A 27,060-nucleotide genomic window follows, 5' to 3' on the forward strand; every position below is an offset into this window, starting at 1 on the left:
GGACTTCAGTGTCGGGTTCCATTATGAATGCACATGACACTGGTGATCCCTTTGAACTCGTGAACTTCAGCCTCGGGGCACATGCATTCTGGATGTGTCGTTAAAATGCATGTGTGTCACATCTTGGGAATGCGTGCGGAATTACAGGAAAGAGAGATGACACCAGGAGACGTTGGATTGATGGACACGAGTGACTACGCCAGGAGGGATACAGTTAAAAGGTCGCGTAATTCATTATTTAGGGATCACCTTCCAGAGATAGCCCTGTTCAAAAATTAGCATACTAGTTTAGTATATATAAATGACTCTTTTAAAGGATGCCATTTGATATAACCTAAGGCTCTTCCCATACGTGAAGAGCTCAGTTTTGTCAAAGTACTGGAGACTCGTAGAATTTCACGTTGATTACATTTGATGTAATTTCTTATATTTTTCAGCAATAAAGGCTCTTTATTGCTGTGTTCTTTATGGCATGTGTTCTCTGTTTTACTATTGTTATATTTTGACTAAATACCTCTATGTAACAGACGTTAGCAACTCATTTATTCCTACTAAAAATCTTCCTTCCTCCTTCCTTCTTTCTTTCTTTATTTCTCCCTCCTTTCCTTTCTTTTTCCCCTCCCTCCCTCCCTCCCTCCCTCCCTCCCTCCCTCCCTCCCTCCCTTCCTTCCACGAGTGCTATTGTAGGCATAAAGCTGCAGAAGAAACGGACATAAAATTTCTTGTTACTCACACCAATGCCGAGGAAGAATGACCCAAAACAAAAAGATCTCATATGTAACATGACAATAGATGCTATGAAGAAAGGAATCGAGTGAGGAGTACGGTCCTCTCCGTAGTTAGCTAGCACTGGAACCTCCCAGAGAGACTCATTTGAAAAGAGTCCTAGAAAAGTGGAGCAGACGGGCTAGCTAAGGGTGTCTCCCAGGAAGAAGAAAAACATGGGAAGATGTTCGGAACCATCGCGGTTCTGCAGAAGGAGGAGGTGTGGTGAGAGCAGTGGAGAGAGTGTTGGCTGGGGTCCGCAGGTGGGAGGTCCTAGCAGGCCAGTGTGTCAGCACCGAGTTTGTTCTGGGTGAAGGAGAAACCAAGAAGGGACTCCTCCAGCAGACCAGCTGGGGAATCTGGCATATGCTTGAAAAACGGTCACTGGTGACTGTCCTGAGATTAGTGAGCAGGTGGGAGGAGCCTTTGGGAGGTTGTTGGAAGAGGTCGCCAGGGACAAGGTGGGTAGTGGGACAGATGACGTGAGTGGGTTTGGAGATGTATTTTGAAAGATGAGTTAGCAGGCATGCTGTTGGAATGTGGGGTGAGGAAGAGAAGTTAGTACTGACCGTAAGCTTTGCATCCTGAATAGTGAGAATAAATCAGTTTTGTTCTTTACTGTCTGAGCTGTGTCTCCTTCTCCTCATGAGATTCCTGTAAGTGCTCAGAGACCGTGAGTGGGAGGATTGGTGTGCCTGGCGGGGCAGTGTCTGGAGATCAAGCAGGAGAGAGTAGATAAGCTGGAAGCTTGGTGTTTGTGGACATTACCGTGTGCACTAGAGAGCTAGGTAGGTGGCGCCATGGTGGGGTGCGGGGCTTTAGCAGAGGAGGATGTACCCATGGTCCTTATCTGCAGATGGTGCAAGTGATGGGAAAGGCTCTCATACAGACCTTGTGTTCATCTTGTATTTGTCTTTGAAGACAAAAGTCACATGTAACCATGATGGATTTTATTTTTCTCAGCCTTTTGTCCAACAGTAAACAAGGAGACAGTTATGGCACACACAGATGATTGTGTGTGATCAGCAGTCCCAGGATCAGTCATTTTAGGAATTCCGGTCACATTCAGACAAGGTTTCTCTTGGTCATGTGCCTTTGGTTCCCTAAGACACTTTTGTGTTTCCTCGAACAGGCTTTGAAGAAGAGGAGTGGTCCATCTTTGGCATGTGATGGCATGCTGCACCTCTGTCTGAATTAGAAATTTAGTTATATGCAGATGAACCCTTTCCTGGTATGCCCTAAACATACTGGGAAAACAGCTTTGTTAAAACTAATGTACGGACTTTTGAGGAAGTCCAGTCCCCAGAAATCCCGATTTGCTATTGATGGATAAAGGAAAACTGTATCTTCAGATGACGACTTCCATGACAAAGGTGCTCCTGGCTAGCAGCACGCTAGGTGACACAGGACGCGCTTGGGCTCTGGAGCAGCCTGCAGTCGCTGAGGGAGGGACCCCGGAAATGCTTGACTGAGCAGAGCAAAGCCATTGCTTCTGTGACCATGAGCCTCAGTGAGAGTTTCAGGACATCCTCTGGTTAAACTTGCAGAGCGCCGACTTTGGGGTATGGAAAAGTTGGAAAACATTAAATGGAGATCAGTTAAACGGCAATGTTCTAGGTGACAGATTTGATATGTACCGTCAGCTCTAGGGTGTGATGAAGTGTTTTTTAAGGGATCGTGAGTGTTGGGATCCCAGCAAAAAATGGAAAATGAAGTGCCGGGCTGCAGTGGGCCATTTTGAGAAGCTTTGATTAATTGTTATAGAAAGACTAAAGGCACTGGCAGTGCAGAGAATTTGGAAAAATGATAGTTTAGAGAGAGCCCTATGGGGAGTGTGAATTGGTAGAGGAGGGAAATGGTTTCTGGGAGCGTTGTCCTCTTGATAGGTTTTTCTCCTGTTTTTGAGACATTTTCAGCCCTCGCTGTTCATGCCTCAATTTTCCCGGGTTTAAAATAGTAGTCTCCTCTTGAGGCTGTGATTCTGATGAAAAACCCCGGCCTATGCACTTCATTTCTGTAATGGGAAAAGGAGCTTCTCTCTCTCTCTCTCTCTCTCTCTCTCTCTCTCTCTCTCTCTCTGTCTCTCTCTCTCTCACACACACACACTTCAATTCCTTCTCTTCCCTCCACAGATGGCCCATGTCATGTGTGACTGTTGACAATATCTGAGGAGATCACACTATTCCTACTTAGGAAAGACCTCTTTTCCCCCCCTCCGTCTTCTTCTTTTCTGCCCTCTGTTGTTTTGTGATAAAACACCCATCCCCAGAGTAATTAACTGTAATTCTGCAAGGGAATGAGAAACGGGTAGCAGAAGCTGACGGACCTTAAACGATAAATATTTGTGTTTTATGCAGCTGCCACTAGTAATTAAGAAAAAATAGCTAAGTAGAGTGGACCTGAACCCGTTCGATGGCTTGAGGGCGGGCGGGCGGCCTCTCATTCTTGCTACTTTACTAGTAGGAGCAGGCATGGGAACATGTTGCTGAATGTCTATGGTACACTGCCACCTTGTGGCTGCAATTTTCCTAGCCACGGAAAAGAGCAACTTACTATAAAGTCTGCATATAAAAGAGCCTTATTTTGTAGTTTTCCTGGCTTTTCCATTTGACCTTAATTCAAAAGATTGGAGATGTTGTATAAGAATATATAGATTATAGAAGAGGTGAGTTTAAGAGACTATCTATGTTCTTAGAAGAGGCATGCTAAAATATTGATTGGGAAGACCCATGCCTTCAGCAGACACTATGAGGGAGGTAGGGGTGCACATGCTTGTGTGTACTGGGGAAGGGAACGAAAGCCAAATGGGGAAAGGATATCATTTGTGCCCTGGCACACAGACCGAGGATGTTCATTCTGTACTTACTTCATTCTGTACTTACATAGTCACAAGTTTTCTCCTGAAAAATTTCAATGCAAAATAACAATAATAATAATAATAATAATAATTGGCAGTTTAAAAAAGACACATGGGTAAGGACATACAGTGGTACCAACAATAGGGAACAATAGGGCTCAATATCCTCTGTGTTGTCTGATGGAGCAGCTGCATTCGGACTATGGGGCACTGCATCAGTCGCTCAGGAGTAAGATTTGAGGACAGAATGTCTAAGGCTAGACAAGAATCTCTCCTCGGAGGCCTCGTAAGTGGACACTTAATGTCAATAAAAGCAGCTTGGGCTGACACCTTCAGATGACTACAGCTCCTCCTTTGAAAGGACTATTTCTGAGAACAGCCCCCTGGGGTCCCTTCCCCTCCTGATGTGGCTTTGAACCCGGAGCGGGTGGACTGCTCGTTCTTCAGGGTCCTCTCACTAAAATACCAGCTGGCAATGAAATACGGTAAGTGTCTGGGAGATGGAGATGGTTCTTGATAGAAGTGCTCCAAGTCCTTTGTGTGCTGCTGACGAACAGTCGAGGTTGGGGGAAAGCTCGCATCTCGTGGAGCTGACCCAATGAAGGTTCAGTCTCAACTGTGTGGGAGGGGGTACCCACCAGCAGGCACTGTTTTCTTTATGCAGAGATTTTGAATGTGCCATAGCACAGGTCAGACAAATGGATGTTTTAGCCTAAACATGCTTCCTCCTATAAGAACATCTATGGTAGTCTTAAAAACAAACCAGATAATGACACCCAAGTGCCAATCTTTTCCCACGAAAACCAAATGGATTTTGGTGATACTTCCCTTAAAACGGCATTTAGCTGTGCTGGTCAAGTTTATCCTGCTTTTCCAACTGTATGAAGTTGACCCTTTTGTGTGACAACTGGAATTTTCTGTACACATTTTGGGGACTCTTAATAGCGATAAAGACACATGTATGTGCACAGAAATATTTTTGTCCTTAATAACTGTCTCAGAAGACACCAGGTATTGCTCCTTGCAGGTGAACATTTAGAAGGCATTGCTCTCCTAAGGTCTTGAAGATGTTCTCGCGAAAGTGGAGCAGATCTTGACATGAGTGTTTTAACCCAGGAGACCCTTCTCTAGAAAGCTGTCTCTTGAAGTGACTTCGGCTTCTCTGATTCTTGTGACAGGCTTTCTTTTTTGAAGAGCTATAGAGTGATATAAGGATTATTGATTTCCATTAAGGGCTGTGGTGCTGAGAAATGCCTCTCCTGTGTGTGTATGTGTGTGAGCAATATGTGAAATTTATCTGTTTTTCTATAGCAGTGTTTCATATGGGGTCCACAGAAGTACATATTTTATATAGGGGTCTGGAATACACATGCATACATGTATAATTCTGTTATGAAATGATATCTTCCTGTTTGCAGTGTGTGTGTGTGTGTGTGATGGGTTGGGTGTACCTATGTGTTTATGTGGATGCCAGAGGTTAACCTCAGGAATAACTCTCCAGGTATTGGCCCAGAGCTCTCCAGTTAGGATAGGTTAGCTTGCTAGCAAGCCCAGAAACCAATCTCACCCATCCAGGGCTGAGATTACAAGCATGTGCCACAATGCCAGGCTTTTTTGTTTTTTGTTTTTTTAAAAAAATTTATTCTGGGGAACAAACTTAGCTCTTCATGTTTTCATGGTAAACACTTTTCTGACTGAGCCATTTTTCCAGCCCATGTTGGAATTTGATGATAATTATTTAGCTGCATTAAAAATTGCAGTCATAATCTATTAAACTTAATCTTATGACCTACTCATGTGCTGTGACCTGCCTTCAAAACCCGGTATTGTGCTTTTGCAGTGAGCAATACTGACTCTCAGAAGGAAGGCACAAGAACGAAATCTAGAACTTTCCAAACTGGGAAAATTAAGAACGGGGTTGGATGGAGTGTGTTTAGAAAAGGAGGCGCAAAGAGGGGAGCCTGAGACCCTGTTGTGTTGAGTGTCCCTGGAAATGATGTCACTGTCCTTCTCTCTCCAGCTCGACCACATACTGTCTCCGCCACCCATGCCGTTTCGGAAATGCAGCAACCCAGATGTGGCTTGTGGCCTTGGAAAGTCGCTGAAGTATAAGAGACAGCTGAGTGCTGACGGGAAGCAACTGCGGCGAGGGAGCCTGGGAGGAGCCCTCACTGGTGAGTCCGGGTGACGTGGGTCAGCAGAGGAGTTGTGCTGCTCTTGCAGGATCCTGAAAGCCTGCCTGCAGACCCTTTAGTCCAGAAAGCAGTTTAAATTGAGAACTTGAACAGTGAACGTTTATGGAGTACAGTTTATATACAATGACCTGGTCATACTTTGCATGTACACAAATGCATTTAGTGAAATTTGTATTTTGGTGTTACTAACAGCATGATCAAAATATAAAACGTTTTTATGCCCAGTATAGGTGCAGACACACACACACGTTGTCCCAAAGTTACTGTGGATTAGCTAATGTAGATGAGATTTATCCTGTGTTTTGTGTTCCGCGGGCCACATGGTCTGTGTGCTGTGTCCACTTTCCATTGCTCAGCATACCTTTAGAGATATGTATGTATTGTTGTATCAATAGTGAGTCTTCATAAGGAACAGACAGGATGCCCAGATCCAGCCACTGTATACTCCCCCCAGCAGTAGGAGCATAGAGCGATTTGCACGCATCCTCGGCAGCCTGTGGCTGGCCAGTCTTTGTGAATTTAGTCTTTTCATGATCCTATGATATTGTGGTTTTCTTTTGTATTTTCTGTTAGCTTCCTATCACTCTAACTGGTGGCTGAGATAATTGAATTATAAAAAGAGGTTTCTTTGGGCTTCATTGCAAATCCACACATTATAATGGAAACACATAGTGGAACGAGATTGATCAGTAAAGAGAGAAAGATAAGGGAACTGGCTTCCATACACCACTTTAAGAGCATGGCCCCGATGACCTGAAGACCTGCAGCTGGACTCCAGCTCTTCCAGTTCACCATTTCCCAGTAGCAGCATATTGGGTCCAGTCTTGGGTCATTCAACACTTTGGTCTTTAGAAATCACAGATGGCTCGCTCTATAGTATGTAGGCAATGCAGAACATGTTCTGTTGAGTGCTTATATATCTTCATTTGTAAGATAGCTATCAACCCTCTCCTCCTGTGTTTAACACAGACTTGCAGGTAAGTAGTCTGTTTCAGTCAGGCACAGAAGCAGATACTGCGTGTTGCTTCTGAATGAGCTATGGACGCTACCTTCTGTGAGGGAGTGAGGGTGAGAGCCTGGGAATTGGGGTTTGCAGAGAGAACAGTTGGCGGACGAGACAGACAAAATAACTGTTCTTCTGTAACACCGCTGATTGGCAGCAATTCCATTTTTAAAGTGAAGGTAGGGAGGGGTCTAGAATGTTCCTAACAGGAACGCTGTGTGGTGGAGGTTAGAAATTTGACAGTTACCCTGATCTAGCCATTCTGTATGACGAGCATGCATTGAAAATGATACCAGGGCTGGAGCGTGGCTCAGTGATAGACGCTTGCCTACACATTCATGGGCCCTGGGTTTGAACCCATTACCACCAAAAGAAAGAAAGAGATAAAGATGAAAATGAAACAAAGAAAAGAATACTGTAGTCTGTGAGTCTGTATAGTTATGTGTCCATTGCACATAAAAATATGTATTAGAGATATAAAGTGGAGATGAAACTTTAGTTCCATCTAAAACTGAAGTTTTCTCAAATATAAGAAACCCCACAAATAACCTCTATGTATATTTATATTTCGTAATATATATTAATTATATTAAATACTTTTTTATTTATAACTTTTATTCTAGTTTGAAAAAAAAAAGCCAAGTAAGGATAAGTTAAAGCATACCCTAGAATTGACTCACATTTAATCTTTCGTGATGAACTCAACATTAAAACATCACAGATTAGCTATTTTTCTGTTTCATTTTAGTGATCTTTTCTTCTAAACATAAATATTTTGAAGAAACATCATTAGTTTTAAACCCTGAAGGAAGTTTTGTCTACATAGGATAGTTTTGCCTACCGATTCATAAATGGTCTGGAAAATACTTCGAATTATGTTTTTTTTTTTCTTTTAGAATTATGGGCTTTGACTTCCTGGTAATGGAATTTCTGAGGAAAGGAAATACTGCTGCCACATGGTCAGGAGAGCTGGGGCAGTTCGCCCCGAGAGCCACACTGCTGGGATGGAGGGAGGGTGATCAGGCTCAGGGAAGAAGAGAAAGGAAAAAAGAAAAGGCTGCAGAGCTGGCAAGATGGCTCCGTCAGTAAAGTGCTCCTGTGTGAGCAGGAGGTACTTCACCCATGTGGAAGAAGTATTCATCTTTATTCCCAGCACCGAGCAAGGGAGGAGGACAGTCCAGGGCTTGCTGCCAACTTGTCTGGCAGAACTGGTGAACTTCAGGTTCAGTGAGAATCCTCGTCTCGAAGTAGGATAGAGAACAAAGCAGAAGATGCTTCTGTCGACCTCTGACCCCTTACATGTAGATGTGTGAGCATATCCACGTGACACATGTGTATCACACACACACATGCAGAGTGCACTCTCTCTGCATGCATGGTGGTACATGAATGTCATAAAAGCCCTGGGAGGCAGAGGCAAGAAGGTTCTGAGTTCGAGGCCAGCCTGGGCTACGTATGGAGACTCTGTCTCAAAACCAGTGCTTTCAGTAGACTTCTGCTGGTTCCTCCCTGCTGCGTGTAATGGGGCAGATCAGCTTCGTAAGTCATCCGGGCTCAGTCTCACCTTGGTTGAACCTTACCATCAGGTAAGGGAAGTGAAATCTTGATGGTTAAGATTCACCCCATTTAGTCATTTTAATTAAAAAGTTTATTTTAATTGAACAGTTTTTGACAGTTGGATACTAATTAGTCTCACCTTTGTTTTTCCTAAGTAGTTTATTAAAAGCTTCGAAACGATTCAAAATCTTGCAGCAGTACAACTTGGAGCATGGAATTTGGCCTTTAGCTTTTTGAGAATAGATAATTGCACCTGGTTCCTGTTTCTTATTCTTAGGTCTATCAGGTCTATCCTCATACAGTTTGGATGTTCTACAGCTATTCTGGGAGCTTAAATCTTAGGTGAGATCATTAAAAAAAAAAGCAAAAAAAAAAAAACAAAAAACACCATTTAGTCATCCTTAGAAGATCCTTAAACAACCGTTGAACAGAAGCCTATTTGGAAAATAGGTCCTTGAAAGCTGGGATTTTGGGGGTGGGAGAAATCGCCGGTAACTGGTCCTGTAAGGGTTTTTTTTTTTTTTTTTTTTTTTGCATCTGCCATACAATGATTTATTGATCTTCATTAGTCAAAATAAAAATAAGAGTGTTTAAGGTTATTCAAAGATAATGAAAAAGTTTTCAAGTAATGGAAACTACCATTACAGAACTGTATGAACCTTTACTTTTTTATTACCTTTTTTCATGTAATATATTTTGAACATGTTCCTTCTTCTCTTCTAAATCCTTCCATATCCCCACCCACCCAACTCCATGGTCTCTCTTGAAAAAAAAAAAACACAAAAACAAAAACTAGTAAGAACAAAAGTGCTAGAAAAGAAACAAATAGTCTTCAAAAATCCATGAAGGTAGTTTTGTGTTTCCCAACTATTATTTCTGGGCATAGTCTCTGCCTTGGAGTGTGGTTGCTATACCCAGAAAAATTTCACTGAAGAACACTGGGTTTTCTTTAGCCAGTAAGTGTTAGTTACAAATAGTTTCTTGGTTAGGACTCTATGCCCATTTCCCTGTCTCAGGGCTGGGACCTTGACTAGTTTGTACCCGTGCAGGTCTTAGGCCTGCTGCTTGTTTGAAGCACGTAGCCTAGCAAGGGGCAGCTGTGAATAACCGAACTAGGGCTTTGGAGTTGGTGCAAGAAGGTAAACTCACTAAGGTCAGTTTGATGCTCTCATTGATTCGATTTTTGCTTTTTAAAATCTTTTTCTGTGTTTTGAGGCAGAGCCTCACCCTGTAGCCTGAATTGACCTGGGACATAGTGTGTAGCCCAAACTAGCCTTAAATTCAGGAAACCCTTCTTCCTCAGCCTCCTGAGTGCTGTTATTACAGGATTTGTTATAGGCTGTGAGATGAAAGGATTAGATCTGTGTGGTGTCCTGCCTGCACAAGTAGAGGGTATTGGGGTTCAGAGAAGAAAGCATCGTTTTTGATTCTCAAAAACAAACTGTCTTCTAGTTTTAGGCAACAGTAATCGTGTGACCTCACCTTGGACCATACCCTGTTGCTCAGCGTACAATGAGAAAGCTGGTTTTGCCTCCAGAACCCTATGCCTGGGTTATATCTTACTTCAAAGACCAACCACTTTCCCATTACTTGAATTTGGTTCAGCTCCAGGGTCTTTGGTTTGGTAATATTATACATACAACGGTGAGCTGCAGGTGTGAGGTGGAGACAGGAGGACCAAGAGTTCAGGGTTCCTTATGGGCATAGCACGTTCGAGGCCAGCCTGGACTCTTTCTTGCCAGAACCTAATTAAGCTAAAATACTTTCTGAAGCCTTAGTTTACAGTTTGAAAATATTACTGCATAATTATAACTGAAAAAATTCATTAAACTTCTAGCTTTTCAGAAAAATTTGTGATCTAGTAATTTATTTATCCATAATGATACTGAATATTAAAATACTATTCTTATAGGGCAGGAATACTTTCAGTGAATTACATTTATTGACTTATCTAACCCATGAGACGGAGAAGCACTCAGCCCTGTTTTAGAGCTGGGGTCACTGAGGCACAGGCGTGGTGCTTATGAACAAGAGAGCCAGGGATTATGCCCAGGCAGGCACACAGCCACCCTGGAGCTGTTTAGCATAGCAGGTACCCAGCAGGTTTTAAATAAACTTAAAATTCCAGCAGGATTAATTAGAATGAATTTTAGATAGGGAAATCTTTGCTTACTTGGAATCTGGGATTGTGACTCAATCTGTAGGACTCCCAGTACTTTAATTAAAGTAAATTAAAACTGAGCAATTAATGCATATTGAAAAAAAACCCTTTATTTTCATACATTTGTTAGCCCAGCAGTTCTATTTCTGGGAATTCATTGCAAGCAAGCAGTCATGAATATGTGTGGAAAATTAGCACTACTGATGTTTGGAGCAGTACTATTTATAATTAAAATTACATGTCATCTAAATATCTGCCAAGAGGATATTGACTAAACATGTTATAGAATGTATACAGAGTGGCAAACAATTGTAAACAATGAAAACCGTGTTGTAAAAAATAAATTTGAACAGTGAAAGAGGGTCATAATATTTAATGTGAAATCCTGTTGCCGAATGTTCTCAAACTATTACATGCTTCATAAGATTTCCTATAATTAAAATTAAACAATTGAATATTTGATAAGGGGGGAAGGAAACTACTGTGCTAAAGAATTTTTCTCCAAACTGGCTTGATGGTTAAGCAGACTCCCTTCTTATACAGGCATATGAAGGGTGCACTGGCCTTTTTTTATACCCTGCAATTCAATCCACAAGGAAATTTCCCCCCAATGATTTTGTTGTTGTTACTGTTCATTTGCATCATTCAGTGATCTATGTCAGCAATATTAATGCCATACACTCTCAGAATGCACATTGGCAGACAACTCTGAGTTTCTTGCTACATGGCTGAGGGGATTCTAGAATGTGGAACCCTATTTTAGTTCTAGTAGGCATGGTTACAGTATTCGCCTGGAGTCGATCTGCTCTTGGTCCGCTGTCTCTCAGATCAGCAGCTACACAAGTAATAGAGTCAGAAGCATGAGAGGTGAAGTCCGTCTGTGAAAACTCTTTCAAGCATTTGTAAGCCTTGTGCTGTTAGTTTTCTATTGGTCGGAATGAGTCAAGTTGTGGACACACACTCCACTCTGGTTGTTGGACAAGGACGTAGAATGTAATGCTGAGACAATTAGGGTTAAGGACTCAGTCCACCATAATTATCTCCTGTCTTTTAAAGCAATTCTTTATGATAAAAGTATCTATTTCTAAATTATAAAAGTACGTGTTCAATGTAGATAATTCAGAAAAGACAAAGCCTCACAAAGGATAAATCAGAAGGCCCGTAATTGTACCGTGTTTTGAATTAATGACATCCATGTTTGAAATTGTGGAATTCTTCTTCCCAAACTAATAATCTGAATTACCAGAGTATTAGGTTAAAAGGGGGGAACAAACATAGCTTGGTTGCTGATTTTATTTTTTTCTTTCAGGGCTGACATTTAAACAATAGACTCAGCTTACTATGCCCATCATGTTCTGATATTTTTTAAGCTAGTGTTTTCTGTCTTCATGGCCTGCTGCTTGCTAAATAGATAGAAGCAGCGTGTAAACAGTGACTGAGCTTTGGAGCCCCCTGATGAGGAAGGAAAGTGCTATTCTAATCATTATACAGGCCCTTTAATCTGGGCAGAGATACACGGTATTGTGCCTGACAGTTCACAGCCAGGTAGCTGCAGACCTGAGAATCTTTGAATCCTGCCTTCTGGATACACAAATGAGTGCCCCCTCCACTCCATAGCCGGCATTCCCTGGTTGTCTTGTGTGTTGTAACCTTAACAGCTAGAATAAAAGCTCCCTTTCCTGAGGGGGTCACTTCTGTTTTCTAAAGGATGTTTGGGTCATTTAGAATATAAAGAAAAGCAGAATCAATATATTCCCATAGATTGTATAGGAATGCAATGTGTGCATAGCATTAGCGAATTAACTTGTAGACAGTATTGGCTGGGATTTCTAAAACTTGTTAGAATGCTGTGTGTCACTGGGGAAAATGGAAAGTTTTGCTTTCCTGGACTTTAGAAATGAAACCTGTCTTTCTGACTGTCTTATTTTTGTAGTGCGTCAAGCACGCTAGGCAAATGCTCTACCCCCAAGTTAAATTCCCAGCCTAGCTCTGGAATATTTTAATCATCTTACTTGAAGAGAGAAAAGAAAAACAACACAATTCCCAAGAAGCGTTTTTCCCTTTTAGAGTTAGGTTGGAGGTCATCATGTTGGAGTGAGTTTCTCTTTAGTCAATGTGTTCCTTAGCTTCGTTGATAAATCTGAAAATACTCAAATTAAAGCTCCCATGGTATTTAGTAACTATTCACTGGTATACAATGTCTCTGTCTTAAGCTAAGCCAACAGTCACAGTATCTCGGCACCGTGGCAGCTTATTTCTTACACTGTAACTGTTGAAGGGAAATATTTTGGGCCAGGTTGCTCTTGTCATGTTGGTTTACATGCTCACATTCCACCTTCTGGATAGGCTTTTACTGGCCTTTTGCAACCCTATTTCCAGTTGGCTAAGGTGGAAAGAAAGGAGAAAGCCAGGCTGAAAGAGACATACTTCTCTCTACATACTTTTATCAGGATCCATCATTTAATCACAGGTTACCCTAAGGTGGATGTTGTGCATTCTGGGAAATGAGGGCCTGATGTCCTATAGCTTAGAATCCAGATACATGTAGGCAAGGAAGGGCAGCACCCACCAGGTTGAAGAGTTTGTGGAGAAGTAGATTTCAGTAAGGCCATAGGGCATAGATTTGGTTTGACATACCCATGAAACATGTTAAACTCATAAGCCCAGTAGGATTGTGGAGTCACAGAAATGAATCATCATTTAGAGGAGATCATATCAGACCATGTCATGTAAGCAAATAAAGATGAAGATAAGAAAAGGTCACTGGAATTAACAGTATACTTACTGGGTGACTTTGGAGAGAGCGGTGGAGTGCAGGCATATGCTAGGGGGATGAAGGCAAAGAAGAAACAGGGAACTGGAGAAAGCAAATCCTTGGGTAAACAATAATATCCATAGCTCTTCTAGAGCTTGTACTGCGAAAGGCGTGAGCCGGCAGGGTATGGAGAAAGAGATAGGAGCCTGGTGGCAAGTGCGGAGGACGGCGTTTTCCTCTTGGTTTCTTCATTGACCCATTCATCATTCAGTAATGAGTTGTTTAATCTCTGTGGGTTTCTGTACTGACTAGAGATTTGTTTGCTGACTACTTTAAATTTTATTGCATTGTGGTCATCAAGGATACATGGAGTTATTTCTATCTTTCTGATTTTGTTAAGGTTTGTTTGTGTTCCAGAATATAATATGGTCTATTTTAGAGAAGCTCCAATGGGCTGCTGAGTAGAATGTGTATTCTTTGGTGTTTGTGTGGAACATGTTGTAGATAACTGTTGAGTCCATTTTATGTATGATGCCATTTACTTCTGATGTTCCTCTGCTTATTTTTTTGTCCAGATGAAGAAAGTAGGGTATGCAAATCACCTATTATTAATGGATTGTTAGTCTGTAATATCAGTAGTACATTTTTTATGAAATTGAGTACATCAGGGATTGAAACACATATGTTTAGGATCATAATATCTTCTCGGTTAAATTTTCCTTTCTTTAGAATGAAGTGTCCTTTTAAATCTTTTCTGATTAGTTTTAGTTTGAAGTCTGTTTTGTCAGATATAGGATAACAACATCTGCTTGCTTCCTCATCCCATTTGACTAGAGTACTTTTGTCCATCGAAGGTAGCGCTGTTTTTAAAGCTGAGTTTCTTGTTGACAGCAGAAAAATGGATTTTGTTTCCTGATCCATTTAGGCAGTCTGTGTCATTTGATTGGAGAATTGCGGCCATTAATACTTACAGGTACTTTTGCAAGGTATGTGTTGATTGTAGTCATTGTGTTGTTGTTTCATTGTTTCTGTTGTCAGTGGTAATTACAGCTTCATGTGTTACTTTCTATAGTCTCTTGGCCATGTTCACTCCTCTTGTCAGCCTGAAGCAACCCTTCCAGTATTTTTTTAAAGGTTGATCTGCTGTATATAAATTTGTTAGTGTTCATATCGTGGAAAATTTTTCTGTTTCCTTCAACTGTGACAGATAGTTTTCCTGAGTACATTAGTCTAGGTTGGCATTAATGGTGTTTAGGGACTTTGCTACATTGCTCCAAGCTGACTTTCAAAGTATCCGTTAAGAAGTCAGTTTTGATTCTGATAGGTTTTTTTTTGTATGGGACCTGTATTTTTTTCTCATGTAGCTTTCATAATCTTTGTTTGTTCTATATAATTTAAACTATGTTGTGGGAAGTTTTGTTTGTTGTTTTGTGTGTGTGTGTGTGTGTGTGTGTATATATTTGTTTTTTCTATTTGGTGTTCTGTGTGCATCTTGTATCTGCGTGGGTATGTCTTTCCCTAGTTTAGGGACTTTTTTCTATGATCTTCTAAGATTTGGTCTATGCTATTGGCCTGGGATTCTTCTCCTTCATCTATCCCTATAATTTGAAGTTTGATCTTTTCATGGTGTCCACATTTCTTGTATATTATTTTCCTATGTTTTTAAACTTTTCATATTTTTGCTTATTTCATCCAGTTCCTCTATTTTATCTTTGAGTCCTGATATTCTGTCTTATGCTTGATTCAGTCTACTTGTAAAAATTTCCCTTGAGTTTTCTAGTTGAGTTATTGAGTTTTTCAATTCCATCTAGAATTATTGTCAGTGTTTCTAACTCTTTGTTAAATTCTGTCTTCAAATCCTGGATTGTCTTTGTCACTTTCATTATTTGTTTCCTCAAACATCACTCAGGCTTTTTTTCTCTAAGTTTATTCTCTTTTAGTTCATTGAGCTGGTTGGTGTGTGTGTATGTGTGTGTGTGTTCACTAAACTCCTTGAGTTCTTTGATGAAGTTTATGATTGTTCTTTTTAAATTCTGTGATTTGGGGGGTTCATCTAGGTGATGCACATTGGCAAGCATTTCTGTAGGACTGGTGGATTTTAAGAGAATGCAGCCTTGGTCTTTCATATTGTTTGTATTTCTGTGATGATATCTGGAATTATGGACTTCTTTGTTAGCTCCATGTCTGATGTAATCACAGCAGGTTATTACAGAACACAGATACTTGGCCATGTTCAGCCTGAAGGTTGGATATGACTTAGGTAGAATGAAGTCTGGTAGACTCAGGAGATGGGCTAGCACGTAACATATGTGTTCTGGTACTATCCTTGAGTTTGAGCGTAGATCTGGAGGGAATGAAGGATTGCATGGTTTTCTACAACTAGACCCTGGTGCAAGATATGCAATACTTGGGTGGGTGGAAAGGTTGGAAATGGAGCCTGAGAGGCCTGTAAGTTATTTATGTTTGGGTCCATGCAAGCAGGCAGACCTATAGTAAGCCAAGGAACTGCTTGTGGGACTCACATAGACCTGGAAATCAGAAAGGGTATGTGAATGGGAAGATCAGGTGGAATTGTCCAACTCAACCTTCCTTTTAATACAGTTCCTCCTGTTGTAGTGACCCCCCAGGCTTCAAATTATTTCCTTGCTATTTTATAACTGCAATTTTGCTATCATTATGAATCATAATATAAATATATGATATACAGGCTGTCTGAGATGAGAGACCTGTGGAAAGTTCGTTTGACCCCAGGGGAGTCATAACCCACAGGACTGAAGTAGACTCTGGCATATAATATGCCAGACCTGCCTGCACAGAGAGGGGGGATGTGATGCTTGAGGGGACTATAGGTTGTCAAGAAGTTTAATTTTTATTTTTTTTATTATTTTTTTTTTCTTGTTGATTTTTTTATTAATTAATTAATTTAATTATTAAAGATTTCTGCCTCTTCCCCGCCACCACCTCCCATTCCCTCCCCCTCCCCCAATCAAGTCTTCCTTCCTCCTCAGCCCAAAGAGCAAGCAGGTTTCTCTGCCCTGTGGGAGGTCCAAGGACCACCCACCTCCATCCAGGTCTATTAAGGTGAGCATCCAAACTACCTGGGCTCCCACAAAGCCATTACATGCAATAGGATCAAGAACCCATTGCCATTGTTCTTCAGTTCTCAGTAGTCCTCATTGTCCATTATGTTCAGCGAGACCGGTTTTGTCCCATGCTTTTTCAGTCCCCGGCCAGCTGGCCTTGGTGAGTTCCCGATAGAACATCCCCATTGCCTCAGTGTGTGGGTGCACCCCTCGCCATCCTGAGTTCCTTGCTCGTGCTCACTCTCCTTCTGCTCCTCCTTTGGATCGTGAGACTTCAGTCCAGTGCTCCAATGTTGGTCTCTGTCTCTGTCTTCTTTCATCGCCTGATGAAGGTTAATATTCAGGGGGATGCTTATATGTTTTTCTTTGGGTTCACCTTCTTATTTAGCTTCTCTAGAGTCACGATTTATAGTCTCAATGTCCTTTATTTATGGCTAGAAACCAAATATGAGTGAGTACATCCCATGTTCCTCTTTTTGGGTCTGGCTTACCTCACTCAGGATAGTATTTTCTATTTCCGTCCATTTGTATGCAAAATTCAAGAAGTCATTGTTTTTTACTGCTGAGTAGTACTCTAATATGTATATATTCCATACTTTCTTCATCCATTCTTCCACTGAAGGACATCTAGGTTGTTTCCAGGTTCTGGCAATTACAAACAATGCTGCTATGAACATAGTTGAGCATATACTTTTGTTGTATGTTTGGGCATCTCTTGGGTATATTCCCAATAGTGGTATTGCTGGGTCAAGAGGTAGGTTGAACCCGACTTTCCTGAGAAACCGCCACACTGCTTTCCAAAGTGGTTGCACAAGTTTGCATTCCCACCAGCAGTGGATGAGAGTGCCCCTTTCTCCACAACCTCTCCAGCAGAGGCTATCATTGGTGTTTTTGATTTTAGCCATTCTGACCGGTGTAAGATGGTATCTTAATGTTGTCTTGATTTGCATTTCCCTGGTTGCTAAGGAAGTTGAGCATGATCTTAAGTGACTTTTGGCCATTTGAACTTCTTCTGTTGAAAAGTCTCTGTTCAGCTCAGTGCCCCATTTTATAATTGGATTGATTAACCTTTTACGGTCTAATTTCTTGAGTTCTTTGTATATTTTGGATATCAGACCTTTGTCAGTTGCGGGGTTGGTGAAGATCTTCTCCCAGTCAGTGGGTTGCCTTTCTGTCTTAGTGACAGTGTCCTTTGCTTTACAGAAGCTTCTCAGTCTCAGGAGGTCCCATTTATTCAATGATGTCCTTAGTGTTTGTGCTGCTGGGGTTGTACGTAGGAAGTGTTCTCCTGTGCCCATGTGTTGTAGAGTACTTCCCACTTTCTCTTCTATCAGATTCAGTGTGTTTGGACTGATATTGAGGTCTTTAATCCATTTGGACTTGAGTTTTGTGCATGGTGATATATATGGATCTATTTTCATTCTTCTACAGATTGACTTCCAGTTTTGCCAGCACAATTTGTTGAAGATGCTCTCTTTTTTCCATTGTATACTTTTAGCTCCTTTATCGAAAATCAGGTGTTCATAGGTTTGTGGGCTAAAGTCAGGGTCTTCTATTCTATTCCATTGGTCGACTTCTCTGTTTTTATGCCAGTACCAAGCCGTTTTCAGTACTGTAGCTCTGTAATAGAGTTTGAAGTCAGGGATGGTAATGCCTCCAGACAATCCTTTATTGTATAAGATTGTTTTGGCTATCCTGGGTTTTTTGTTTTTCCATATAAAGTTGATTATTGTCTTCTCCAGATCTGTGAAGAATTTTGATGGGATTTTGATGGGGATTGCGTTGAATCTATAGATTGCTTTTGGTAGAATTGCCATTTTTACTATGTTGATCCTCCCAATCCAAGAGCAAGGGAGGTCCTTCCATTTTCTGGTGTCCTCTTCAATTTCTTTCTTCAAAAACTTAAAGTTCTTGCCAAATAGATCTTTCACTTCCTTGGTCAGAGTTACCCCAAGGTATTTTATGCTATTTGTGGCTATCGTGAAAGGTGATGCTTCTCTGATTTCCCTCTCTGCTTCCTTATCCTTAGTGTATAGGAAGGCAACTGATTTTTTGGAGTTGATTTTGTATCCTGCCACATTACCAAAGGTGTTTATCAGCTGTAGGAGTTCTTTGGTAGAGTTTTTGGGGTCGGTTATGTATACTATCATATCATCTGCAAATAATGAAAGCTTAACTTCTTCCTTTCCAATACGGATCCCCTTGATCCCCTTATGTTGTCTTATTGCTATTGCTAGAACTTCAAGCACTATATTGAAGAGGTATGGAGAGAGTGGACATCCTTGTCGTGTTCCTGATTTTAGTGGGATGGCTTTGAGTTTTTCTCCATTTAATTTAATGTTAGCTGTCGGCTTGCTGTAAATAGCTTTTATTATATTTAGGTATGCCCCTTGTATCCCTAATCTCTCCAAGACCTTTATCATAAAGGAGTGTTGAATTTTGTCGAATGCTTTTTCAGCATCTAATGAAATGATCATATGGTTTTTTTCTTTCAGTTTATTTATATGGTTGATTACATTGATAGATTTGCGTATGTTGAACCAGCCCTGCATCTCTGGAATGAAGCCTACTTGATCATAATGGATAACTTTTCTAATGTGTTCTTGGATTCGGTTTGCCAGTATTTTATTGAGAATTTTTGCGTCGATGTTCATGAGTGAGATAGGCCTGTAATTCTCTTTCTTGGTTGGGTCTTTGTGTGGTTTTGGTATCAGGGTAACTGTAGCTTCATAAAAGGAATTTGGCAATGACTCTTCTGTTTCTATATTGTGAAATACATTAAGAAGTATAGGTATTAGCTCTTCTTGGAAGTTCTGGTAGAATTCTGCATTGAAACCATCTGGCCCTGGGCTTTTTTTGGAAGGGAGATTTTTGATAACTGTTTCTAATTCTTCGCGACTAACAGGTCTATTTAGATCGTTCACCTGGTCTTGGTTTAGGTTTGGTATATGGTACTTATCTAAAAAAGTGTCCATTTCTTTTGCATTTTCCAGTTTTGTGGCATACAGGCTTTTGTAGTAAGATCTAATGATTCTCTGAATTTCCTCTGTGTCTGTGGTTATGTCCCCCTTTTCATTTCTGATCTTATTTATTTGCGTGTTCTCTCTCTGTCGTTTAATTAGTTTGGATAGGGGTTTGTCAATCTTGTTGATTTTCTCCAAGAACCAACTTTTTGTTTCATTGATTCTTTGGACTGTTTTCTGTGTTTCTATTTTGTTGATTTCTGCCCTCAGTTTGATTATTTCCAGTCTTCTACTCCTCCTGGGCGCGTCTGCTTCTTTTTTTTCTAGAGCTTTCAGGTGTGCTGTTAAGTCCCCAATGTATGCTTTCTCCGTTTTCTTTAAGTGGGCACTTAGTGCTATGAACTTTCCTCTTAGCACTGCTTTCATCGTGTCCCATAGGTTTGAGTATGTTGTCTCTTTGTTTTCATTAAATTCAAGGAAGACTTTAATTTCTTTCTTAATTTCTTCCTTGACCCAGGTGTGGTTCAGTAGTTGACTGTTCAGTTTCCATGAGTTTGTCAGCTTTCTGGGGGTAGCTTTGTTGGTGGCTTCTAACTTTAATCCGTGGTGATCTGATAAGACACAGGTGGACACTGATATTTTTTTGTATCTGTGGAGGTTTCCTTTGTTTCCAAGTATGTGGTCAATTTTCGAGAAGGTTCCATGAGCTGCAGAGAAGAAGGTGTATTCTTTCCTATTTGGGTGGAGTGTTCTATAGATGTCTGTTAAGTCCATTTGATTCATTACCTCCAACAATTCTCTTAATTCTCTATTAGTTTTCTGTCTGATTGACCTGTCCATTGGTGAGAGAGGTGTGTTGAAGTCTCCTACTACTAGTGTGTGTGATTTGATGTCTGCTTTGAGTTTTAGCAATATTTCTTTTACATAAGTGGGTGCTTTTATATTAGGGGTATAGATATTAAGGATTGAGACTTCATCCTGCTGAATCGTTCCTGTTATGAGTATAAAGTGTCCCTGTCGATCTCTTCTGATTGATTTTAGTTTGAAGTCAGTTTTGTTAGAAATTAGTATGGCCACACCTGCTTTTTTCTTAGGACCATTTGCTTGAAAAACCTTTTCCCAACCCTTTACTCTGAATAGATGCCTGTCTTTGTGGTTGAGATGAGTTTCTTGCAAACAGCAGACTGTTGGATCCTGTTTTCGTATCCAATCTCTTAGCCTGTGCCTTTTTATTGGTGAATTGAGACCATTAATATTAAGTGATATTAATGACCAGTGGTTGTTAACTCCGGTTATTCTTACTGCTTTTGGTAGAAGAGTTTGTGTGTCTCCCTTCTTTGAGTTGTGCTGTTGAAGGGTCACTAGTTGCCTGGGTTATTGTAGGCAGTGTTGGCAATGTTGGATTCCTTGGGTTGTGATTTTCCTTCTATTACTTTCTGTAGGGCTGGATTTGTGGCAACGTATTGTTTAAATTTGTTCTTATCCTGGAATGTCTTGTTTTCTCCATTGATAGTGAACGATAGCTTGGCTGGGTATAGTAGTTTGGGTTTGCATCCATGGTCTCTTAGTTTCTGTAGTACCTCTATCCAGGACCTTCTGGCTTTCATGGTTTCCATAGAGAAGTCAGGTGTAAGTCTGATCGGTTTACCTTTATAAGTTACTTGGCCTTTTTCCTTTGCAGCTCTTAATATTCTTTCTTTAATCTGTATATTTTGTGTTTTGATTATTATATGGCGAGGGGATGTTTTTTTTTTGATCCAGTCTGTTTGGTGTTCTGTATGCTTCTTGAATATTCAAAGGAATATCTTTCTTTATGTTGGGGAAGTTTTCCTCCATAATTTTGTTAAAAATGTTTTCTGGACCTTTGAGCTGTGCCTCTTCTCCTTCTTCTATCCCTATTATTCTTAGGTTTGGTCTTTTTATTGTGTCCCATATTTCCTGAATGTTTTCTGATGAGAATTTGTTGGTTTTGGTGTTTTCTTTGATCAGTCCGTTTATTTTCTCTATGTTGTCTTCAGAATCTGAGATTCTTTCTTCTATCTCTTGTATTCTATTGATTATGCTTGTTTCTGTAGTCTCTGCTCGTTGACCTATATTTGCCATATCCAGCTGGTCCTCAGTTTGTGTTTTCTTCCTTGCTTCCATTTCAGTTTTCAATTCTTGGACTGTTTCCATTACCTGTTTGATCGTTTTTTCTTGGCTTCCCAGGGTATCATTTACGTATTTACTCATTTCTTCAAACTTTTTGTTATACTTCTCATCCATTTCTATGAGGGCGTTTTTTACATGTTGTTTAAGGGACTCTATTGCTTTCAAAAAGTCAGTTTTTTCCTCTTCTCCTGTGATAGGGTGTTCAAGTCCTTGTGTTGTAAGATCATTGGGTTCTGGTGTTTTCATGTTGTTTTTCAGATTGTTGGGTGAATTCTTGCCTTGGCGTCTGCCCATCTCCTCTTACCAATGCTATCTATTGGGTTTGATTTAATTGTAGCGGGGCAATCTGTTCTCAGTGCAGGCTTCACTGTTTCTTGCCCGCACTATCCTGCATCCAGTGCCTCTGCCGCCCGGGCCTGCCTGCCGGTGCCTCCGCCGCCCGGAACTGTCTGTGCGCCGGTGCTTCCGCCGCCTAGGCCTGCCTGCCGGGCCTGACTGCCGGTGCCTCCGCCACCCGGGCCTGCCTGCACGCTGGTGCCTCTGCCGCCCGGACTTGCCTGCGTGCTGGTGCCTCCGCCGCCTGGGCCTGCCTGCGCGCTGGTGCTTCCGCCGCCTAGGCCTGCCTGCTGGTGCCTCCGCCACCTGGAACTGTCTGTGCGCCGGTGCTTCCGCCGCCTAGGCCTGCCTGCCAGGCCTAACTGCCGGTGCCTCCGCCACCCGGGCCTGCCTGCACGCTGGTGCCTCTGCCGCCCGGACTTGCCTGCGTGCTGGTGCCTCCGCCGCCTGGGCCTGCCTGCGCGCCGGTGCTTCCGCCGCCTAGGCCTGCCTGCCGGGGCCTCCGCCACCCGGAACTGTCTGTGCGCCGGTGCTTCCGCTGCCTAGGCCTGCCTGCCGGGCCTGACTGGCGGTGCCTCCGCCACCCGGGCCTGCCTGCACGCCGGTGCCTCTGCCGCCCGGACTTGCCTGCGTGCTGGTGCTTCCGCCGCCTGGGCCTGCCTGCGCGCTGGTGCTTCCGCCGCCTAGGCCTGCCTGCTGGTGCCTCCGCCACCCGGAACTGTCTGTGCGCCGGTGCTTCCGCCGCCTAGGCCTGCCTGCCGGGCCTGACTGCCGGTGCCTCTGCCACCCGGGCCTGCCTGCACGCTGGTGCCTCTGCCGCCCGGACTTGCCTGCGTGCTGGTGCCTCCGCCGCCTGGGCCTGCCTGCGCGCTGGTGCTTCCGCCGCCTAGGCCTGCCTGCCGGTGCCTCCGCCACCCGGAACTGTCTGTGCGCCGGTGCTTCCGCTGCCTAGGCCTGCCTGCCGGGCCTGACTGCCGGTGTCTCCGCCACCCGGGCCTGCCTGCACGCCGGTGCCTCTGCCGCCCGGACTTGCCTGCGTGCTGGTGCCTCCGCCGCCCGGGCCTGCCTCAGAAGTTTAATTTTTAATGTCCATTTCCTTTTGCTGGTTTTAATGAGCTTACTATTTTTTTTTTAAAAAAAAAACATAATCAAGGCAGTTTAATAAGTTTTGAGGTTCATTGTTCTATGAGACCTGGGAGGATGTTAGAAGGGTTCTCTGGGAGTTAGGGAGAGAAGACTATGAAATTGTTGGTAGGAAATAGAAAGGAATTCTGAATTTAGGATTTCTTAGGAGCATTGAGAATGCTCTTGCAATCTAAGGCATGATGGGAAGTTAATCCTGACTTTGTGTTTGACAAGGTCCAGACTCTAGGGAGATGAGTCTCTTGGGAGCATTAGTCCCACTGAAAGCAGCTAACAACCCTGGCCAAGAGTTATTCAAGAGCATGCTAGGAAGGGCAGACCTGAGCGATGTAGAAATGGGAAGAAGTTTTAGCATCAATGGTGGCATTCTGCAGTGATTGAGCCAAAGATGGTGGAATCTTGGAGAGTAGCCTGGAACGTGGGACTTGGGCATTGTTTGGCAATGGGTAGTTGATGAGCTGAATTGCTCATAAGCAGTCTTTGAGATTATTTTGTGTGATTATTTTGTAGTTTGGCATATTTTGAAACTTTAAGGGGCAGAGAAATCTTTGTGGTGTTCTTTGGATACTCTCAACTTGGGTAATTTTCCTTTTGGCCGGTGGTGATTGTGGGAGAGATGGCAAAGCCAGATGTATACACGATTCACATGTACAGTTTTGCTGACTTAATGCATTGGCTCCCATTTGCTCTTCTGTTTCTCAGTACTTACAGAGTCTCTCTGCTGAAGGCACATGGCTAAAGGCGGGAATTCTGAGTTGGTGTGCTGCCTCTTTGTACCGCGTTCAAAGTTGTGTGGTCCATCATCAAGAGATTGGGAAGCTAGAGGATGTCTGTGCTCAGACTGGGAAATCACTGGGTGACTTAGAGGCGACTGTATTGGCATCTTCATCTTGGCAAGAGCACAGAGTTTTAAGAAGCCATTGGAATCGTTCATAGTCTTCACAGAATGGGTGCTACTTTCTGTCCTGGGTGTTTTCTTTGCCATCCAGGCATTTGCCATGGAGGGCAAATGTTTTGATGCTTTTGTGGAAGTGTCTGCAGTTTTTCCTTGTCAGGGGAAGATCTCCTGAGACCTAGACTTAATGGGACACACAGCTGTCAGCTGGCTCTTCTGGCAGATGCTGCCTCCCAGCAACACTGACACAGAGCCTTCTGCTGCCGCTCATTGCCTTTGCAGATGGCCTATTGAGGAGTCATTGCCCACACCCCAGTTCCCAGCCCTGAGCTGCCAAGTGGCTGCACCGTGCTCCCAAACAAGTGACGTGGTTCTCATGGAAGCACACATCTCTCCTTCAGCTGTGTTGCACCAGTGATGCAGGAGGTGAGAGGTCAGGAGTGATGGGATGGGAGAAGAAGCTGATGAGGAATTGAAGTACTGCTTGCATTTCTCTAGGATAAATAAAAGCCAGAGCTATTTCCTTTGAATGTGAAGGAGCTCCAGAGACCAATTTGCACCCCTCAGAAATCATTTTATAATTCTGTACCTGGGGGGCTGGAGAGATGGCTCAGAGGTTAAGAGCATTGCCTGCTCTTCCAAAGGTCTTGAGTTCAATTCCCAGCAACCACATGGTGGCTCACAACCATCTGTAATGGGGTCTGGTGCCTTCTTCTGGCCTGCAGGCATATACATAGACAGAATATTATATACATAATAAATAAATAAATATTTATAATTCTGTACCTGATAAAGCTTGAAAAACTTAAAACTTATGACAGTCCTGAGTGCTGATTCAGATGATGTTTTACACAGAAAGTCTGGTTTCTCAGTAGGTCTTTGAAGTATTCTTTGTGGAGGAAATGGTTAGATTGGGCCCCAGGTTGTCGTCAGTGTGGCACCGAAGTTCCACTGGGACAGAGAAAACTTCCTGGGGCAGCTCACACATGTCTATGTACACGTTTGCTCTCTTGGCCCATATCCCATATATCCAGTTGAAGGCCACCAAAGAAGAGAGAGAGTGTGTCTACTGGTGGTTTATAGTTTGTTCTGGTATGATTTTTCAAGATGGTGTGTTGACTGAGGGGTTTCTGTTCTGCCCAGTTCCCACAATTGTTAAGTCCCAAAGAAATCACACAGAGGTCTATATTAGTTATAAACTGATTGACTCGTTAGCTCAGGTTTCTTATTAACTCTCTTTTTTTTTCAGTTGTTTTATTTTATTTATATTTTATTCTTTTTTAATTAAAATTTCCGCCTCCTCCCCGTTTCCCATTTCCCTCCCCCTCCTCCCACACATTGCCCCCTCCCCCCACTCCCCTCCCTTCTCCCCACTCCTCTCCCCTTCCCCCCACTCCATTCCCCCTCCCTCTCGATACTGAAGAGCAGTCCAAATTCCCTGCCCTGCGGGAAGTCCAAGGTCCTCCCACTTCTATCTATTCTTATTAACTCTTATAACTTAGCCCATTATTCTTTTCTATGTTAGCCATATGGCTTGGTACATTTTTCGGCAAGGCAGTCACGTCTTGCTTGCTCTGAGGCTGGGTCACGACTGCAGAATGGGACTCCTTCTTCCCCGAATTCTCCTCTGTTCTCATTGCACTACCTCAACTTCCTACCTGCTTGTCCTGCCTATACTTCCTGCCTGGCTACTAGCCAATCAGTATTTTATTAAAATACAATTTACAGGGTACAAACCATTGCCCCACAGCAATGGTGTGCATCTAAGTATTTCTATAAGGGCCTGTCTAAACCAGATAGGCTAATAAATCTAACATAAAGTAGCTTAAAATCTGTAAAATGTTAAATCCAGAGTGCTTGAGGGTCCCTCATTCCACCCTCTTGCTACCTTCTTTTGCACTCGGTATTTCTTGCCTTCTAGGTATTTCTTGTGTTCTAGGTGTTGCTCATGTTTTAGGTGGTCCTGCACATGATGGACTTTGGTTCCTCCCAAGGATTTAGCAATCTGCTCAATCCATTTATCAAAAATTCAAGTTGTTTCCTCTTGAAGTTTCTTTTAGTATAAGACACCAATTGCGGTTTAGCACTTTAGAAAGCTGTTTTTATGAGGCATGGTCTTAGTGTAGCATACGCTGGCCTTGACCTGGCTGGAGTCAAGGTGCAAAAGTGCAGAAGTGTGTACCATCCTGCTTGACTTCAGGCATTGATATTTTTGCAGAAGCATGATTATGTTCCGTTTGTTGTTGTTTACTGTCCATTGCTTTGCATCTCCCTCCCATATTTTCATAAAAATATTTCTGGAACATGGGCTTTGGGTGGTGTTTGGCAATGAATAATGGTTGGGATGAGCTGAACATCAGCAGTCTCTGAAATGGTAATATTTTGAAGTTTGGTATATTTAGAAACTTAGAAGGGACAGTGAAATCCTCGAGGTGTTCTTTTGATATTTTCCATCTGGGTTCTGTCCGTTTCACTGAGTAATGATAGCGGGAGGGATGGACAGAGCCAGGGACTCAACACCCGCAAGTTTGCTTCCATTTGCTTCTCTGTTTCTTGGCACTTACAAGGTCTCCATGCTGAAGAAAGTGACTGTGCTCCAGCTGTTTTTTGACCCTTCATAAATTAGATACTTTCAGCTTTGGAAAGGAAGCCAGTGACATCGTATTCCCTATTAGAACCACAACTGTGTAGCTCCTTTAGAGCTGACAGTATAAAATGGGGAAGGGGGAGGTTGGGAAAGTTCAGTTGATAATATGGTTAAGTGTGTGATGCCTGGGGCTGGTGAGATGGCTGAGCAGGTAAAGGTGTTTCTCATTAGGCCTGACCCCCCCCAGAGTTTTATTCAACATGGTGGAAGAAGAGAACCCACCCCCATGAGTTGTCCTCTTGCCTCCACATGTGTGCCATGACATGTGTGTTCATATGCATACATGGACACTCACACACAAAATAAACGAATGTAAAAACAAATCGAGCTGTAAAACCTGCTTCAACAGGTAAATATCCCAGTCTGGAGAGAGTTGACTTCCATGATACCCAACTGTTACTAAACTTACCTCTTAAGGCCCTGTTGCTTAAGAATATTACACTGGGCTTCAAGCTTGAGCAAGCGTCTTGTGGGATACAGGCACACATGCCTTATGTTCTCAGAGTCTTTTGTGCTTAAGAAGTAAATTTCATCTCTCATGGACAGAGG

At 42.5% G+C, this 27,060-nt stretch overlaps 1 protein-coding gene across 4 annotated transcripts in view; it reads left to right on the forward strand.

Annotated features, from left to right (window-relative positions):
* Mast4 (microtubule associated serine/threonine kinase family member 4) overlaps window positions 1–27,060 on the forward strand; it is a 593,745-nt gene that overhangs the window by 158,146 nt on the left and 408,539 nt on the right. For all 4 annotated transcript variants that reach the window (XM_057790139.1, XM_057790141.1, XM_057790140.1 and 1 more), the window contains exon 2: window positions 5,643–5,796. In XM_057790139.1, coding sequence (XP_057646122.1) covers window positions 5,643–5,796 — 154 coding nt within the window. The remainder of the gene's footprint in view (window positions 1–5,642; window positions 5,797–27,060) is intronic.

This window comes from Chionomys nivalis, chromosome 15, assembly GCF_950005125.1.
Source record: "Chionomys nivalis chromosome 15, mChiNiv1.1, whole genome shotgun sequence".
NCBI classification, from domain to species: domain Eukaryota; kingdom Metazoa; phylum Chordata; class Mammalia; order Rodentia; family Cricetidae; genus Chionomys; species Chionomys nivalis.